Raw genomic sequence first — 17,706 nt, 5'->3', positions numbered from 1 at the left:
ACCCAGCAGTGCCTACAGGTCAGCGGAAGAGGCAGACCTAATCTTCCAGTAGAAACAAAAAAGACACAGGAATCTTCCTTAGTAACCTGAAGGAGTCCCTAGAAACCCAGTAGTGCCTCCACAGGCACACAAGCGACCTCATCAAGCAGCTCCCTGACACCACAGCCAGGCAAATCCACAAAGATAATAATAATAAAAAAAAAACAGCTCAAAAAAAGATGAAACCATCAAAGACCAGAACACCTCTTCTCCTTCAAGGGATCACAACTCCTCAGCAAGACAGGATCACAACATGACCGAGAAGGAGTGCAACAAATTGACAGAACCAGGCTTTAGAAGGTGAATAATAACAAACCTTTTTGAGCTAAAGGAACACGTTCTAACTCAATGCAAAGAAACCAAAAACCTTGAAAAAAGGTTAGACGAAATGCGAACTAGAATAACCAGCTTAGAGAAGAACATAAACGATGTGATGGAGTTGAAAACCACATCATGAGAACTACATGAAGCAAACACAAGTTTTAATAGCCAAACCGATCAAGCAGAAGAAAGGATATCAGAGATTGAAGATCAACTCAATGAAATAAAAAGAGAAGGCAAGACAAGAAAAGAAGAGTGAAAAGAAATGAACAAAGCTTCCAAGAAATATGGGATTGTGGAATAGGCCTAATCTACACTTGACCGGTGTACCTAAATGTGATGGGGAGAATGAATCCAAGCTGGAAAACAAGCTTCAGGATAGTATCCAGGAGAACTTCCCAAGCCTAGCAAGGCAGTCCAAATGTCAAATTCAAGAAATACAGAGAACTCCACAAAGATATTCCTCAAGAATAGCAACCCCAAGGCACATACATGATCATCAAATTCACCAGGGTTGAAATGTAGGAAAAAATGCTGAGGGCTGCCAGAAAGAAAGGTCAGGTTACCCACTGAGGGAAGCCAATCAGACTCACAGCGGATCTCTAGGCAGAAACCCTACAAGCCAGAAGAGAATGGGGGCCAATATTCAATGTCCCTAAAGCAAGGAACTTTCAACCCAGAATCTCATATCCAGCCAAACTAAGCTTTGTAAGTCAAGGAGAAATAAAATCCTTTACAGACAAGCAATTACTGAGAGATTTTGTCACCACTAGACCTGCCCTACAAGAAGCTCCTGAAAGAAACCCTAAGCACAGAAAGGAACAAGTACCAGTCACTACAAAAACAAACTAGTTAGCAAAGACCAAAAATGCAATGAAGAAATGAGTCAACTAACGGGGAAGAAAACCAGCCAGTAACAAAATGGCAGGTTCAAATTCACACATAACTATATTAACATTGAATGTAAACAGCCCAAACGCCCCAATCAAAAGACAAAGACTGGCAAACTGGATTAAAAAGTCAAAACCCATCGGTGTATTGTATTCAGGAAACCCATCTCACATACAAAGACACACATAGACTCAAAATAAAGGGATGGAAGAAGATTTGCCAAGCAAATGGAGAACAAAAAAAAGCAGGGGTTGCAATCCTAGTCTCTAAAATGGACTTCGAACCAACAAAGATCAAAGGAGACAAAGAAGGACACTACATAATGGTAAAAGGATCAATCCAACAAGAAGAGCTAACTATCCTAAATATATACGCCCCAAACACATGAGCATCCAGATACATAAAGCAAGTTCTTAATGACCTAAAACGAGATTTTTGACTCCCACACAATAATAACGAGAGACTTCAACAATCCAGTGTCAATATTAGATTAATGAGACAGAAAATTAACAAGGATATCCGGGACTTGAATGCAGAGCTGGACCAAGCAGATATAGTAGACATATACAGAACGCTTCACCCCAGATCCACAGAATATACATTTTTCTCAGCATCACATTGCACTTACTCTAAGATTGACCACATCATTAGAAGCAAATCACTTCTCAGCAAATGCAAAAGCATGAAAATCATAACAAACGGTCTATCAGGCCACAGCACAATCAGACTAGAACTCAGGATTAAGAAACACACTGAATCCCGTGCGACCACTTGGAAACTGAACAACTTCCTTCTGAGTGTCGACTGGATAAACAATGAAATGAAGGCAGAAATAAAGATGTTCTCCAAAATTAATCAGAATGAAGACACAACTTACTGGAATCGCTGGGACACCTTTAAAGCAGTGTTGAGAGGGAAATTTATAGCAATAAAGGCCCACATGAGAAACAAGGAAAGGTCTAAAATTGACCCCTATCATCAAAATTGAAAGAGCTGGAAGAGGAATATCAAAAAAATTCAAAAGCTAGCAGAAGACAAGAAATAACTAAGATCAGAGCAAAACTAAAGGAGATAGAGATACAAAAAAACCTTCAAAAAATCAATAAATCCAGGAGCTGGTTTTTTGAAAAGATCAACAAAATAGACCACTAGCCAGATTAATAAAAAAGGGAGAAGAATCAAATAGATGCAATAAAAAATGATAAAGGAGATATCACCACTGATCCCACAGAAATACAAACTACCATTAGAGATTACTACAAACAGCTCTATTCACATAAACCAGTAAACTAGGAAGAAATGGACAAATTTCTAGACACCTGTACTCTACAAGGACTAAACCAGGAGTAAGTTGAAACCCTGAATAGACCAATAACAAGGGCTGAATTAGAGGCACCAATCAACAGCCTACCAACCAAAAAAAGTCCAGGTCCAGACAGGTTCACAGCTGAATTCTACCAGATGTACAAAGAGGAGCTGGTTCCATTCCTTCTGAAACTATATCAAACAATACAAAAGGAGGGAATCCTCCCTAACTCATTTTATGAGACCAGCATCATCCTGGTGCCAAAAACAGGCAGAGACTCAACTAAAAAAGAAAACTTTGGGCCAATATCCATGATGAACATCGAAGTAAAAATCTTCAATAAAATACTGGCAAACATATTGCAACAGCACATCAAGAAGCTTATCAATCACGATCAAGTAGGCTTCATCCCAGGGATGCATGGCTGCTTTAATATATGCAAATCCATAAATGTAATTCATCACATAAACAGAATCAAAGACAGAAACCACATGATTATCTCAATAGATGCAGAGAAGACCTTTGACAAAATTCAACAGTGCTTTATGCTAAAAACTCTCAATGAACTAGGTATTGATGGAACATATCATAAAATGATAAAAGCTATATATGACAAACCTACAGCCAATATCATACTGAACGGGCAAAAGCATAAAGAATTCCCTTTGAAATCAGGCACTAGACAAGGATGTCCTCTCTCACCACTCCTATTCAATATAGTATTGGAAGTTCTAGCCAGAGCAATCAGGCAAGAAAAAGAAATAAAGGGTATTCAATTAGGAAAGGAGGAAGTCAAACTGCCTCTATTTGCAGATGATATGATTGTATATCTATAAGACCCCATCATGTCAGCCCAAAATCTTCTCAAACTGATAAGCAACTTCAGCAAAGTTTCAGGATACAAAACCAATGTACAGAAATCAAGCATTCCTATATACCAATAACAGACAAGCAGTCAAATCAAGAGCAAACTGCCATTCACAATTGCTACAAAGAGAATAAAATACCTAGGAATACAACTAACAAAGAATGTAAAGGACCTCTGCAAGGAGAACTACAAACCACTGCTCAATGAAATAAGAGAGGACACAAACATGGAAAAACATTCCATGGTCATGGTTAGGAAGAATTAATATAATGAAAATGTCCATACTGTCCAAAGTAATCCATAGATTCAATGCTATTCCCATCAAGCTACCAATGACCTTCTTCACAGAACTGGAAAAACCACTTTAAACTTCATATGGAATCACAAGAGAGCCCACATAGCCAAGATGATCCTAAGTAAAAAGAACAAAGCTAGAGGCATCACACTGCCAGACTTCAAACTATACTACAAGGCTACAGTAATCAAAACAGCATGGTACTGGAACCAAAGCAGAGATATAGACCAATGGAACAGAACAGAGACCCCAGAATAAACACCACACATCCATAATCATCTGATCTTTGACAGACCTGACAAAAACAAGCAATGGGGAAAGGACTTCATGTTTAATCAATGGTGTTGGGAAAACTGGCTAGCAATGTGCAGAAAGCAGAAATTGGACCCCTACCTGTCACCTTACACTAAAATTAACTCCAGATGGATTAAAGATGTAAACATAAAACCTAACACCATAAAAACCCTAGAAGAAAACGTAGGCAAAACCATTCAGGACATAGGCAGAGTCAAGGACTTCATGACTAAAACACCAAAAGCAATGGCAATGAAAGCCAAGATAGACAAATAGGATCTAATTAAAATTCGGAGCTTCTCTACAGCAAAAGAAACCATCATTAGAGCAAATCAGCAACCAACAGAATGGGAAAAAATTTTCCAATTTACCCATCTGACAAAGAACTAATATCCAGTATCTACAGAGAACTAAAACAGATATACAAGAAAAATAAAAACTCATTCAAAAGTGGGCAAAGGATATGAACACTTTTCAAAAGAAGACATATATGAGGCCAACAAACATATGAAAAAATGCTTATCATCACTGGTCATTAGAGAAATGCAAATCAAAACTACATTGAGATACCACTCATGCCAGTTAGAATGGTGATCATTAAAAAATCTGGAGACAACAGATGCTGGAGAGGATGTGGAGAAATAGGAACACTCTTAAACAGTTGGTGGGAGTGTAAATTAGTTCGACCATTATGGAAGACAGTGTGGCGATTTCTCAAGGATCTAGAAATAGAAATTCCATTTGACCCAGCAATCCCATTACTGGATATATACCTGAAAAATTATAAATTATTCTACTATAAAGACACACGCACATGTACGTTAATTGCAGCCCTATGTACAATAGCAAAGACCTGGAACCAACCAAAATGCCCGTCAATGATAGACTGGACAAAGAAAATGTGGTACATAAACACCATGGAATACTACACAGCCATAAAAAAAAATAAAAAAAAAAAATAAAAAAACGATGAGTTTGTGTCCTTTGTAGGGACTTGGATGAATCTGGAAACCATCATTCTCAGCAAACTGACACAAGAACAGAAAGCCAAACACTGCATTTTCTTACAGGTGGGTGTTGAACAATGAGAACACATGGACTCAGGGAGAGGAGCATCACACACTGGGGACAATTGGCGGGGGTAGGGGACAGACAGCAGCAGGTGGGGAGGGAGGGGAGGGTGGGGAGGGAGGGGAGGGAGGGGAGGGATAACATGGGGAGAAATGCCAGATACAGTATGCACCTGAAGTAAAATTTAAAAAAAAAAATCTGTGAATTAAAAAAAAAAAAAAATGGTCCTGGTCACATAATCCAGAAATCAGTAAAAGAATGATATTCAAGATATTAAAGGGTCATACAGATGTACCATTTTTAAGTGATTTTACTCTTTCACTGAATTTCCCAATTGACCACCTATGGGCCCAGTCCCCAGTCAGGTCAAAGAGGGTTTCTGATGTAGGCTTGGCACTAAGCTCAAACTAAATTGTGCAATTCAACTCTGACTGCCCCATAGGTGCCAGGAATCTAAGACTCAATGCTAGAGCCTGTCTGTCAGCTTCAAAGCTAGGATCCCCACACCCAAATACACACATCAAGAATCTGGCTTTATTTCAACTCACTATGCACCCATTATTGGAGGCTTCACTTAAACGTAGCCCAACCTGTCTGATCTATGCTTCTTCCAAGTAAGAAAGTATAACTGCAGGTTCCTCATCCTGCAACTCGACCTGTCCAGACTAACTAAAATTGGCACCCCTGGGCATTCCTGAATTGAGTGAAATATCTTTACAAGGCCTTCTGAGAGCTTAACGTAATGAAAGCCTCTGGCTGAGGTTCAGGCAGCACAGAGACAAAGAGCCTTTGCAGGGAGCAGGTAGAGGAGACTAGACAGTCACAGGCTCAGTGGTAGAAAAACCACCCAGAGCTACTCCAGCCCCTTCTCAGAAGGATGGTTGCCCAAGCTCACCCTGGCTACCCTCACAGCCCCTGGTTTTCTTCGTGGCCTGGGCCAGGGTCCGTGGAGCTTGGCAGAATTAAGCTTGGAGAAAATGAATCCTTGCTGAGCTCAGACTCTGGAAGAAAAACATCCAAGCCCACAGACGCAGGGCAGGCTTTATGTGTCCACTTGTTTTACGCATCTGACTTTACTGCACATTATTTAGACCAGTGGTTGCAAATTATTGTTACCAAGTTTAGGAAAAGCAAACCTCCAGGAAGATGAGTTTCAAAATAGACCGAGGCAGGCGTTTTAGAAAGGCTGGCCAGCCAGGCACAGTGGCTCATGCCTGTAATCCCAGCACTTTGGGAGGCCAAGGTGACAGAATGAGGTCAGGAGTTTGAGACTAGCCTGACCAACGTCATGAAACACCATCTCTACTAAAAATACAAAAAAATTAAGCAAGAATAGTAACACATGCCTATAATCCCAGCTACTTGGGAGGCAGAAGCAGGAGAATTGCTTGAACCTGGGAAGTTGAGGTTGCAGTGAGCTGAGATTGGACCATTGCACTCCAGTCTGGGCAATAAGAGCAAAATTCCATCTCAAAAAAAAAAAAAAAAAAAAAAAAAAAAAAAAAAAAAATGGCTAGCCAACTGCTTGGGGCCAGACCAGCCATAAAACTTCTCCCAGCTCTCCCAGAAGTTAACAGAAAAGCCCCCCCCCCCCAAAAAAAAAAATCCAGACCACTGGGTGGGCCTCCGTTACTTAACTTGGATTCACTGGCAAGCAGCTTCTTTTTTTCTTTTTATATGCAGAAATTATTTTGGCCAAATCAATATCAAGTATACAATAGAATTGTTACATAGTGAGTATAAGCAGGTTCCTCTGCTCAGTTAACTTTCTCAGTCAGGTACACACTCCTTCCCACGGCTTTTCTTACAAGGGAACATAAAATATGTAGATTTAAATTGAGAAATGGCTTTGAGTTCTGGACTTTTGCTTCTGGACTGTTTTGGGAAGAACTCATACAGTGGTTTTCCCTAGCGAAGGTCCAGTTTGTGCTGCAGAAAAGACTGGTATGCTAATAAACCAGTATTGACAAGTGTGATAAATGCAGCTAGGTACTTAGTGAGTGCTGGAGAGCAAAGTTGATTGCATTTTACAGTCTGTGTATTTCTCTGTTTATTGCTTGTATTCTGTCATTAAGCAAACAGGTTCCTAATATAGCAAATCTCTCTAATCAGTAAAGCAAGGAAGAAAAGAACCAGAGCACCATTAATTATGACTATTTGGCTACAGACTGGACAGTCTGTTGCTATTGGATTGGGCAGCTTCCCCTGGTTTGATTTTCTGGAGGTAGAGCAGAAACTGGCTTTTCTTATGTGTGGAGGAGAACAGAGAAATGTTCCATGCCCTGCTGGCTGACAGCTGCCTAAAATCCAGAGATTAAATACTGGCTTCTCTACAGAAATGGAGTCCTGGGGCAGCAAAGGCCAGGCTCCAGGCGAGTGCGCTTTTAAGTCTTCAGTTCCATAATCAGAGTGAGCATGCAACTCACAAACCTGACCTGTCCCCAGAGCTTGAGGAGAGCCTGCTGCAGGCAGAACCCACGTGGGGACTGGGCTGAGAGCTATAAATGATGTGTGCCTCTCTGCATTCTGCACAGGAAAGCTGCCGGCACCATGGCAGGCTTTCCAAATGCTAATCACTGGGGTAAAAAGCAGGAGAGGCACCACTCTGACTCCAGGTAACAGAGGTTAACAGCATCTAATGCATTTATTAACCCTCTGGTGCCAGAGACTGGCACAGTCTGGCCCCCCACAATTATAGTGTCCTGGAAATTCATTTATGCAACGTGCCTGGACTTGGGGATTACCACTAGTGATTCTTTTATAATATGAGAGCAACAGCTGCTGGAGAGGCAGGGCTTCATGTGCCTAAAGAACAGGTTTGCCTGCTTTTCTAGAAAGTAGGGAAGGTGCTTGGTTTGGGGACAGGTTTCTCTAGGATGGTTTTCATCCTCCCATTCTCAAGATGAAAATCTCAAGGTACTAGGTTTCAGTGGTGATGTTTCACTTAGCTCAGAGTCAGGCAGCTTCCCCTAAACCTCATAACTGTAAATTAGATGTTAAGAAACACCCTTTCATAAAATGGATTAAATATTTCATTTTTCAACATACTGTAAGAATAGTTCGAATTGATTTTTTGAAAAGTGAAATGTATTTTCTCTTCTTAATCTCTTTTTAAAAGACATACTGTGTTAAAATCACAAACTCTTAAGTCATGGTGTCTGCATAGGTACCAGCTGGCTGAGCTCTGTGTCAGGTATCTGCATTTCTCATAATCATCAGGGCTGCAGGGCTCCCTGAAGGGCCCCTGAACCCTGTGCCAGCCCTTCTATTATTGCATCCTTGGTTTTACCAGTTGGTAACTCAGGGATTTTAAAAAAAGTGCTCTTCCAGTTTCTAATTTACCTTATTCCTTACAAAGTCTCGGGAGGTTTTTTTTTTTTTTTTTTTTTTTAATTTTCCTGGGACATCCCGATTTTCAGCAATTGAGACAGCATTTAAAGTGCGTACTTTTTTGTGATAGTTGAAAGCGGGGGACACCCTGTAATTTTATCCATTTGCATTTATCATACCTGACTAGTAAGACAGTGATAGCTTGATGATGTTTTCAGAAATGCTCAGGATAAAAGCCTTTAAAATGTGGAAGTAACAGGTTTCTCAGGCTTCCAAAGTGGGTTGTAAGACCCAGATTTTCATAAGTAGACTCTGGATCTGCAGAAGCAGATTTCTGGAAAATTCAAGTAGTTCACACTGGATAGAGAATGCATAAGCATGTAACTAGGCAGACGTTCAGAGGTCTCCATCCCAGGATCTGACCCATTCTCTGTGGCACACCCATTGTGAGAAGTATTGGACTCCCAGCCTGATGTCTGTTGTTGACCCCATCCAGTCTAGACAGCTGCCACACTGGCCCTCATCTCATTTGGTGGGAAATTTAAATAGATCTCAAACCCATATGCAATCCTTTGATTCTGCTATTCAGACTCAGAGACCTGACAGTGGCCCATGCCAGGTTTAGGTGGAACTCCAGAACCTCTCTCCTGAGTCTCTGTTTCTGTAGGGCTTTCCCGAGCACCCAGACCGCTCTGCAGCAAGCTTATTAATACCCAGTGTAAGCAGAGTCTTTAGAGGCCTGTGTGTGCAGAGTCTTTAAAGGCCTGTGTGTGGACTGCTAAGCGCCTCCCTCTGTGGGTTGGGAAGATGTTTAACGGGAGAGATGCCGTTTTCTCAGGGCGTCCCCTGTAGGGATCTGGCTGCATAATCTTACTTGGACTCAGCAGTTCCTCCAGTTATGCCAACCCGAATGGTCCTCCAGGCAAGATGAGCTTGAGAGGTGCTGCTTCCAGCTTTAGCCAATGGGACTGCACAGAGACAAGACCAGAAACTGACCATTTCCTTTATACAGAGGCCACTGGGATACCCACTTTGGGGGAATAAGCACTTAGAGACTTCACAGACTTGGAGCTGATCTAAATGCATTTTTCCTCTGTAACTGAAGTTATGCCTGCTATTTCCAGATAGAAGACAAGATCCTCGGAGTTTACAGCCATGCCTGTCTCTTGGTTGAAAGCTTATAAATTCTGTGTATAGCGTGAAACCCTCCGTGACTAATGAGGGTCAGAAATCTACCTCTGCAGATAGAGTCCACTTAAGAAAACCTGTTAAGATCGAGGCCTTTTCTAGTCCACTGATGAAAGCCTCTTTCTAATTATTTAATAATGGTAGGATTATACTCCTGCAGTATAGCTAATGAGTGTCTCAGATTGTGTATACAGTGGATTCAACACTGTCTGCTAGTGCTAATCATACCAAACAAAGTAGGAAGGAGGCCTTCGGAGCCCTTGGAACTATTAGAAGCTACTGAGGCCTAGGACATGGAGGTGCAGCTTAGCTGTGACCACAAGCACAGAAAGAACTTGAGGGTGTCATGTGTCCCAGTCTAGAAATCATGCTGCCTTCTCTGTGCAATTCAGTAAATTTGTTAGTTATGCAAGGGCCCTTAGCAAGGGTTTATGTCTTTTGTAGATTATGGCCTAGAAAAGGCAGAATGTGATGTTTTAGGGCCGTTTTGGTGTCTGGGAACAATTCCAAACTGGAACAGAAATAAAACATGTAAAGCACTACACATTACTCTCTGTAGGTGACAATACAGTGGACCAGATTTGTTATTAATATAGATTAGAAGTAGCCTTTTGAATCAGGTTCAATTCCTCTTCCAATTTCCCCTCTGCTCTTCTTATACATAACATTTAGTGACCTTTGAACAGCCCCTGGATGCTTCACAGTGTCTTATTCTTGATGCCTGTTTAAAGGTTTCTATTTCATATTCACAGCTGGCATATGCAAATATAGGTAAAGATTATGATGCCTCCCAAGTAGCATTATGGTCAATAAATTACTCCTTGGGTGAACATGCTATCATTTCAGCCTAGCATGTCTTCCGGGAGTTGCAAAAGTCACAACAGGCAGCCTGCCAGTGCCATCCACACAGAGCTGGTGCCCGGGTCCTCCTTTATTCAAGTAACGCTTAACCAGGGGCTCAGCCTGTTGACAAATGAGCTCGCTCTGTTGCTGCCAAAGAGCTCCTATTGCTGGGGATGAGGAAGGAGCATCATGGGAGTTCTTTGTGTGGATTTTGGGGAGAAACACTGTGATGCAGGAGATAGCACATTTTCATTTAGGAATTGAAGAGACTGGGTCTGCATCCTGACTCTTAAGTAAATTGCTGTATGACCTTGGATTAGTCACTTAACTTCTCTGAGCTCTGTTTTCCTTTGTAAAATGAGTGGGTTGTACCAGGGTCAGTAGTTTTCACAAGCGTTTTCACTGTAATTATTTGAGCAATAAGACCTTTCCTATAATGAAATTATCAGGTAGAAATCCAGTGGAGGTTTGTTCCAGTTGAGGAGAAACAGGCCGCTCAATGCCTTCACAGCCCAGTCCCCTTGCAACTGCTCGGGAAGCCATTTTAAAATGGCTGGATTGAGGATCCGTAATGCTCTGCGTGATTCTTTGAGGATACCCATCCCTGCCCTGTGCCTTATCCCCCTAACAGTGACTGGCAAGTGGTTTCCTCACTAGAGAGGAGCCCCGTGAACCCAAGGACCAGGTCCTTTTGTGTTCATTACCATATATCCAGCATTGGTAAACAGTAGCGTCTGTTGACTGGAGTAACAAATAATGAACAAGCAAGCAAGCCCAGGAAGACCTCTGTCTGTATGACCCATAAATGCAGATGCTTATTGCAGTATCTTTACCTAGAAGGGCGTACTTCCCCAAAATTTAAGAAACAAGGGATTACTTCAAAACGTTTTTTTTAGTAACCTAGACCTGAACTGCTCCTTCAGAAGCCACTAGGCTTTGAAATGGGGCAAGTCTGAATTGAGATGTGCCATGCCAAACACACCAGGTTTTGAAGACTTAGTATGGACAAAAAAATGTAATGTATCTTATTAATATTGAGTACATTTTGAAATGATAATATATTGCATTAAATAAAATATATTATTAAAATTAACTTCACCTGATATCTCTTTCTTACATGGCTACTAGAAAATGTTCAGTTATATATGGAGCTCACAGCTGTGGCTCACATATGTATCAGAGAGCATTGCCCTAGATAGCTGATTAGGATCATCAGTAATTACTCTCCTGTATTATGTTTGAACATTTTTTCCTTGTCTCTCTCCAGGCACAGAAGCTGAAATCCAATGTGTCGGGCAATACACACCTCTGTATTTCCAATGTAAGTATGTTTCTTTTGGAGGCTTTGTGTATTTATAGAAACATAGCTTTTGGGCCTCTGGGACAGGGTCCAAAGACCAGAAGATATCTAGTCCACAACAAATCTAAGCCACACTCCATGACCATCTGTCCTTTGAGCAAGGTGAAGAGTTTGAATTCCAGTTCACAAAGCTGGAAGTAAGCCTGGGACCCAGGATCTTTGTCCCAGGATTAATACAAGTGTCCCAGGGCCCTTAGCCTCTCTGTGATCACAGTCATATATAAACATCCTGCGCAGAGGTCACACATAGCAAATCTCACTGCTCATCAGATGTTCTCTCTCTGTGGTGCCTCTGACCTCCACAGCCCCCCATGGGGAGATGAGAGCAGGTACATTACTCTCCACAATTTACAGATGAGGAGACCAAGAATTCTGCTGTGGTAGACCCTGATTCCTTGTGGAAGGGGGTGGCATTATGGGATTAAGCAGGTACTGGTGCTAGGGATGGAGGAATCTATCCTGGGGAAGGACAGCTGTGCTGGCTGGGAATCCAGAAGCCAGAGTTCTGGTTTGGTTCTCCCAGCAGTGAGAAGAGCAAGCTCTTGCTCTCTCCAGCTCCTCATCTATAAAATCTGGGATTGAACTGGCTTATGTAGGGAGAGGCTGCTCTGCCGGTTTTGAATGCTGTCTGTGACCTATCTCTACACAAACTGTCACTTGATTGGGCAAGTTTCCTGAGATGACCCTGCTGCCCTCCTTCCCTGGTAGGTAGAGAGAGTGAGCATTCCTCTTCAGCCAGTGGCAGAAAGAGAAGAGTTCCATGTTGCACAGAGCTAACATTTAGCTGTGTAGCATGGAACCCTTGAGAGAGGGGTAAAGAATGGCACGGGTACCTGAACTCAGATATCTTCTCCTAGAATGCATTTAATAATCCTTAATGGAAGAGCAAACAGTAAGCACTGGCCAGTTTCTCAAAAGTATCTGGTTCTCACCCAGGTTCATGGTTTCTTCCCATAAAATTACAAGTTGGTGAATTTAAGTCTCAGTGGTAAAATCTTGGGTCAGCTTTGGTGAGTGGGTCAGCCAGTGGGGAGTCAGAGGGTGAGAGAGCGTAAAGTATACTGTGGTAGAATGAAGACATGCAGTGGATGATAATGAAACCATTCTTTCTCACAGGGTAATTATGAAAAAGAAGGTCTCGGTGCTTCCAGCCACATAACCACAAAATCAATGGCTGCTCCGCCAAGCTGTGGTCTGAACCCACTGCTGGTTCTGGTGGTAACCGCTCTGTCCACCCTATTATCTTTATCTTTAGCAGAAACATCGTTGCTGCATTAAAAGAAAACCAATATGGACATGTAAAAAGACAAAAACCAAGTTATCTGTTTCCTGTTCTCTTGTATAGCTGAAATTCCAGTTTTAGGAGCTCAGTTAAGAAACAGTTCCATCCAACTGGAACTTTTTTTTTTCTTTTAAGAAAGCTTCTTGTGATCCTTCAGGGCTTCTGTGAAAAACCTGATACAGTGCTCCATTCCAAACTCAGAAGGCTTTGGGATATGCTGTATTTTAAAGGGACAGTTTGTAAATGGGGCTGTAAAGCAAACTGGGGCTCTGTTTTTGATGATGACGACAATGATGATGAAGATGATTTTAACAGTTTTACTTCTGGTCTTTCCTAGCTAGAGAAGGAGTTAATATTTCTAAGGTACCTCCCGTATCTCATGTAATGACATTGATTTCTAATGACATAAATTTCAGCCTGATATTGATGCCAAGCTTTTTTTTTTTTTTGCCACAAAGAAGATTCTTATGAAGAATGGACTTTGTGGAAACAGCTGGTACTGATGTTCACCTTTCTATATGTACTAGCATTTTCCACGCCAATGTTTACATGCTGTAAACAGTTCTGCACTCTTGTACAAAACAACAACAACAACAACAACAACACCTGTCGCATCCAAACATAGTATCTGTCTTTTAGTCAAAATAGAGAGTGGGGAATGAGTGTGCCGTCTCAGTACCTCAACCCCTGAACGACACTCTCCTAATCCTAAGCCTTACCTGAGTGAGAAGCCCTTAACCTAACGAGAGTCCAATATAACTGAAATGTCACTCTAATACTCTTTACACTTATGAGGTTATATGTAGAAAAAAAAATTTACTACTAAACGATTTCAGCTATTGGCTTTCTATATTTTGAAAGTAATGATACTGTCTCATTTTTTACTGATGGTTTAATACAAAACACACGGGACTTGTTTCCCCTCATAAGTAGTGTTCACTCCAATATTCACTTCGCAAACACAGCTCTTCAAAAGCAGACTCTGAGAAGCCTCGTGCGTTAGCAGAAAGTTCCGCATCACGTGACTGTGGACAGGCAGGAGGAAACAGAGCAGACAAGCGCATTGTCTTTTATCATTTCTTGAAGCGCAAGCCTGCATATCTGAGAGGGAACTGGTGGCTGCTTGTCAATGTTCTGCAGCGTCTTGTGGCACCCTTGTCACGGTACAGTCCAGTACATTGGTTTTCAGGTTATCTGACAAAGGCAGCTTTGATTGGGACATGGGGGCAGAGGCAGGCTGCCGTTTCTTTGGCAGCACATCCATGCCAGGATGCACAGTTATTTTCCTAAGGATTGTCTTTACGCCTGACTGCAATGTCTTGGCCACCATTTAGAGCAGTTTGGTCTGAAGGTTCAAGATCTGCTTGCCTCTTGTTTTGTGTCCTCCGAGACAGACTGCAGCTGACCATGTTAAAAAAGAAGGAAGGTTTGTGGCTCAAAAGGGTTGACATTAGGTTTGGTGAGATGAGTTGGTTGGCACAGGTCAGCAGAACAGGATCCTGGTGATAGGAAATCTGGCTTTGCTAACTGCATACCATCTTCCATTATTCACTTTACTAACTAAATAGACCCTCAAGTGCACTTTCGAAGCCTGGTTTAGATGGTGAGATTCCGAATCTACTGTGACTGAGTACTGGTGGCCACATTTCTCCAACATTAAGTAAAGAAGAGGAGATTCCACCTTAATAAAGTGCTGGTGAGCACTGGCTTTCTTCCCACATTGGTAGAGAAGATGGAGGAGGAAACCAGGGTGCACATTTCCATAGATCCCCTTCGCCTGCTGTTGTTTACCTTGTAAGATTATTCAAATCACTGAGGGGAAAGGGAAATCTATGAAATCTAAAATAAAGTCATAGTCTTTTGGTGTTCAAAGTACATTTCTATCTAAATGTTAATCGACAAAAATGTACAGTATTCAGTACTGACTTTTTTCGCTTCAAAATATTTTCAAGGGAAATTCAGCAGATACCCAACTGTATTTGATTAGTTAAAAGTTCTATAAAGACTCTTACTTTGAATAAACACATTAAATGTGTCAAAATATTTGGAATGCCAGCTATCTATGAGCGGATATCTCTTACAGAGCATATTTTGTTTTCATTAAGGTATCTCTGTATATCTACACTGGACTAATTGCATATGGGTGTGATTCTATGTGATCCACTGTAGAAAACTATTGATTACTTCTGCGTTAACAGCAGGTCTAATTAGCTTCAGATGACCAAAGAGGAAATGGGTGTTTCAGTGCTAACAAGGGCACCCTTCATTGAAGAATGCAAGGGTATGCAACATAAATTAAATTTTGAAAAGCTTCATCTGTCACCAATGAAGATCTCCTTTTTCTTCAGCGATAAAAGCATATTCCAGTTACCAAATCCTCAATTTGAAAATGAGTTGCTGATTAAATAAATAGGGGGAAGCATCTTGTTCAGGGACAACACGTTGGAAAGATTCTTACAAAAGCAAGCCAAGCAAAGTTTCTGCCATTCAGTGTGATCTTGGTTTGACACAGTGACCCTGAAAATTTGTCCCAGAACTGGAGTGCAACGATTCAAATCATTTACCTATCTCATTTCTTCTTGGCATGCTTAAAAGCAAAAATGATTCATGACTTCCTGTCCTTCAGTCTGAGAATTTGGAGTGCCACAGAATACAGGGGTTATCTGCTGAGGTTTGGGTGTCTGGCAGGAAGTATCTCATTGCAGTTGATTGTGATGACACAAAACAGTAACTAAGGTCCATGCAGACCATGACTCCCTGATGATGTCAAGCCATGCCCTACTTATTTCAGAGAGAAAGAGAGGGGCTAAAAATGCAGTATTGCCGCACTAATTAGAAGCACATTCATTCCACTTTGAATATCTTTGACCGATATGTTTGAGTATCTTTTGAATAGAGCACATGAAGAAAGAAGGGCACAATGTAGAGAAGGAATTGAGAATGCCAGTTACAGATTTATTTTTCCATACCTGATTTTTTTCAAGTCTCTAATTTTAAAAAAGTGTAAGTTGAGATTAACATAGGTTATTTTTTATGAAGTATAGCAAACGATCTAGAATGTGATAGGAATGTGGTTTCCATTTCATTTTTTTAAACACACGTTTATGCTATAGTAAGAATTTGAGAAGTTGTGTCTTCGAGTTCCTCAAACACAAGACAGGGCACCCCCAGAGCTGCCCCAGACTTTGATTTGGTCTATATTCAGATGGTTCCTGTCTCACATACACTCTGAGGATGAGTGCTTCCGGCTGCTGCCCATCTCCCTCTTGCCTTCTTGTCTCTAAATCAGACATTCCCAAGCACTCCATCTGCTGTACTAGGAGAGTGGGAGAGCCGAAGCATTTTGGAGTCCCTATAAAGTGCCTGGGAAAAGAGATGGAAGAGCAGTGGGAGTTTACATAATTAGCAAATTCTTTTCCCAGAATCCAGCATAAATGTATTTCTGTTGTTATTATTTACAAAGTTGTGGCCTTAGAGGAGCTGTCTTTTGGAAAATAAGTTTTCATTCATGCAGTTAGACATGCACGATGTATTTGAATCAATAAACTGTGAACCAGAAAAGGGCTGCTTGAATGAATTCACATGTTCTAATTCTCATTCAAGGCTGTTGATGATCTCCTGGATTCATACCCCATTGATCTGTGTTACTCTTGCCTCTGCTCTTTGATAAAGCAAATTAGACCATGTGAGACCCATCTTTTCAAGAATGACCTAAAAATGATGGCAACAGGCAGGAGTGAATGCCCGCTGGCCTGGGCACAGTGACAGTCCCATCTGAACTTGGAGAGTTGAAGAGATAAGGCAAAATCAAGGTGCAACAGTGGGGTATGTTCCAAGGGTCAATGGATCAGAGAGTCCACTAATGTTCCTAACAAAACAACCAGAGTTCCTTGAATCAGGCAGAAGTTCTTTAGCGACTGGAAGCCAGAGCTATTAATGATATCTGAATGATAGAGGAAGGAATTTCTTATTAGAAATTCTAAAATAAAACAAGTGGGGATTTGGTTGGGTACCCCTAAACTATACTTTTGTCTCATCCCTAAGATAGATATCTCAAATGTGTATCTAACAGCTTTTGACCTTGACACAGCTCTGCTTCTCAAGTGACCATTTGTTTTAACTCTGTTGTCTAGAATTCTTTGTGGGGGCTGGACCTCTGAAAAAGATTCTCACTGCAGAGGCCTTAAATCTGTGGGATTTTGCCACTCCCTCTGTCCTGGGATGTATTCTGTAGGACATTTCATTTATATCAGGACATTGGCTGATTCCGTTCTCTTTCATCGTTATTATTCAGGCCTTCCTCCATCACCTTGTCCTTTATTGCCTAAGTATTGCCCCTCCCGATTCTTCATCCTAATTACTCTAAATTTAGTTCAACCCCAATTAATTTTTGTTCCAATAAATATCTTTTCAGACAGAGAAGCCTCTCTCAGGAGTCAGGTGATCCGAAGATGATGCTAATCCCCAAATAAGAAGTTCTTCTAGCTAACTCCTCTCTGAGCTCCCTCTTCTTAGCTTTGGGATTGGGGATGGTCTTATCCTTGCCAGGCATTCCTCTGTTGCTCCCAGTGTCTCTGATGAGCTTCTCCTCCCCCAGAGAAAATGCAGGGGTGGTTTT

General features: G+C 41.4%; 1 protein-coding gene across 3 annotated transcripts in view; it reads left to right on the top strand.

Annotated features, from left to right (window-relative positions):
* GFRA1 (GDNF family receptor alpha 1) overlaps positions 1 to 13,119 on the top strand; it is a 221,260-nt gene extending 208,141 nt beyond the window's left edge. For all 3 annotated transcript variants that reach the window (XM_039465278.2, XM_010332664.3, XM_039465279.2), the window contains 2 exons: positions 11,714 to 11,767; positions 12,923 to 13,119. In XM_039465278.2, coding sequence (XP_039321212.1) covers positions 11,714 to 11,767; positions 12,923 to 13,084 — 216 coding nt within the window. In that variant the 3' untranslated portion in view covers positions 13,085 to 13,119. The remainder of the gene's footprint in view (positions 1 to 11,713; positions 11,768 to 12,922) is intronic.
* The last annotated feature ends 4,587 nt before the right edge of the window (positions 13,120 to 17,706 follow it).

This window comes from Saimiri boliviensis, chromosome 12 (genome assembly GCF_048565385.1).
Source record: "Saimiri boliviensis isolate mSaiBol1 chromosome 12, mSaiBol1.pri, whole genome shotgun sequence".
Lineage (NCBI taxonomy): Eukaryota > Metazoa > Chordata > Mammalia > Primates > Cebidae > Saimiri > Saimiri boliviensis.
The sequence above is the reverse complement of the archived record's forward strand: the minus strand, read 5'-3'. Positions and strand labels throughout refer to the sequence as shown.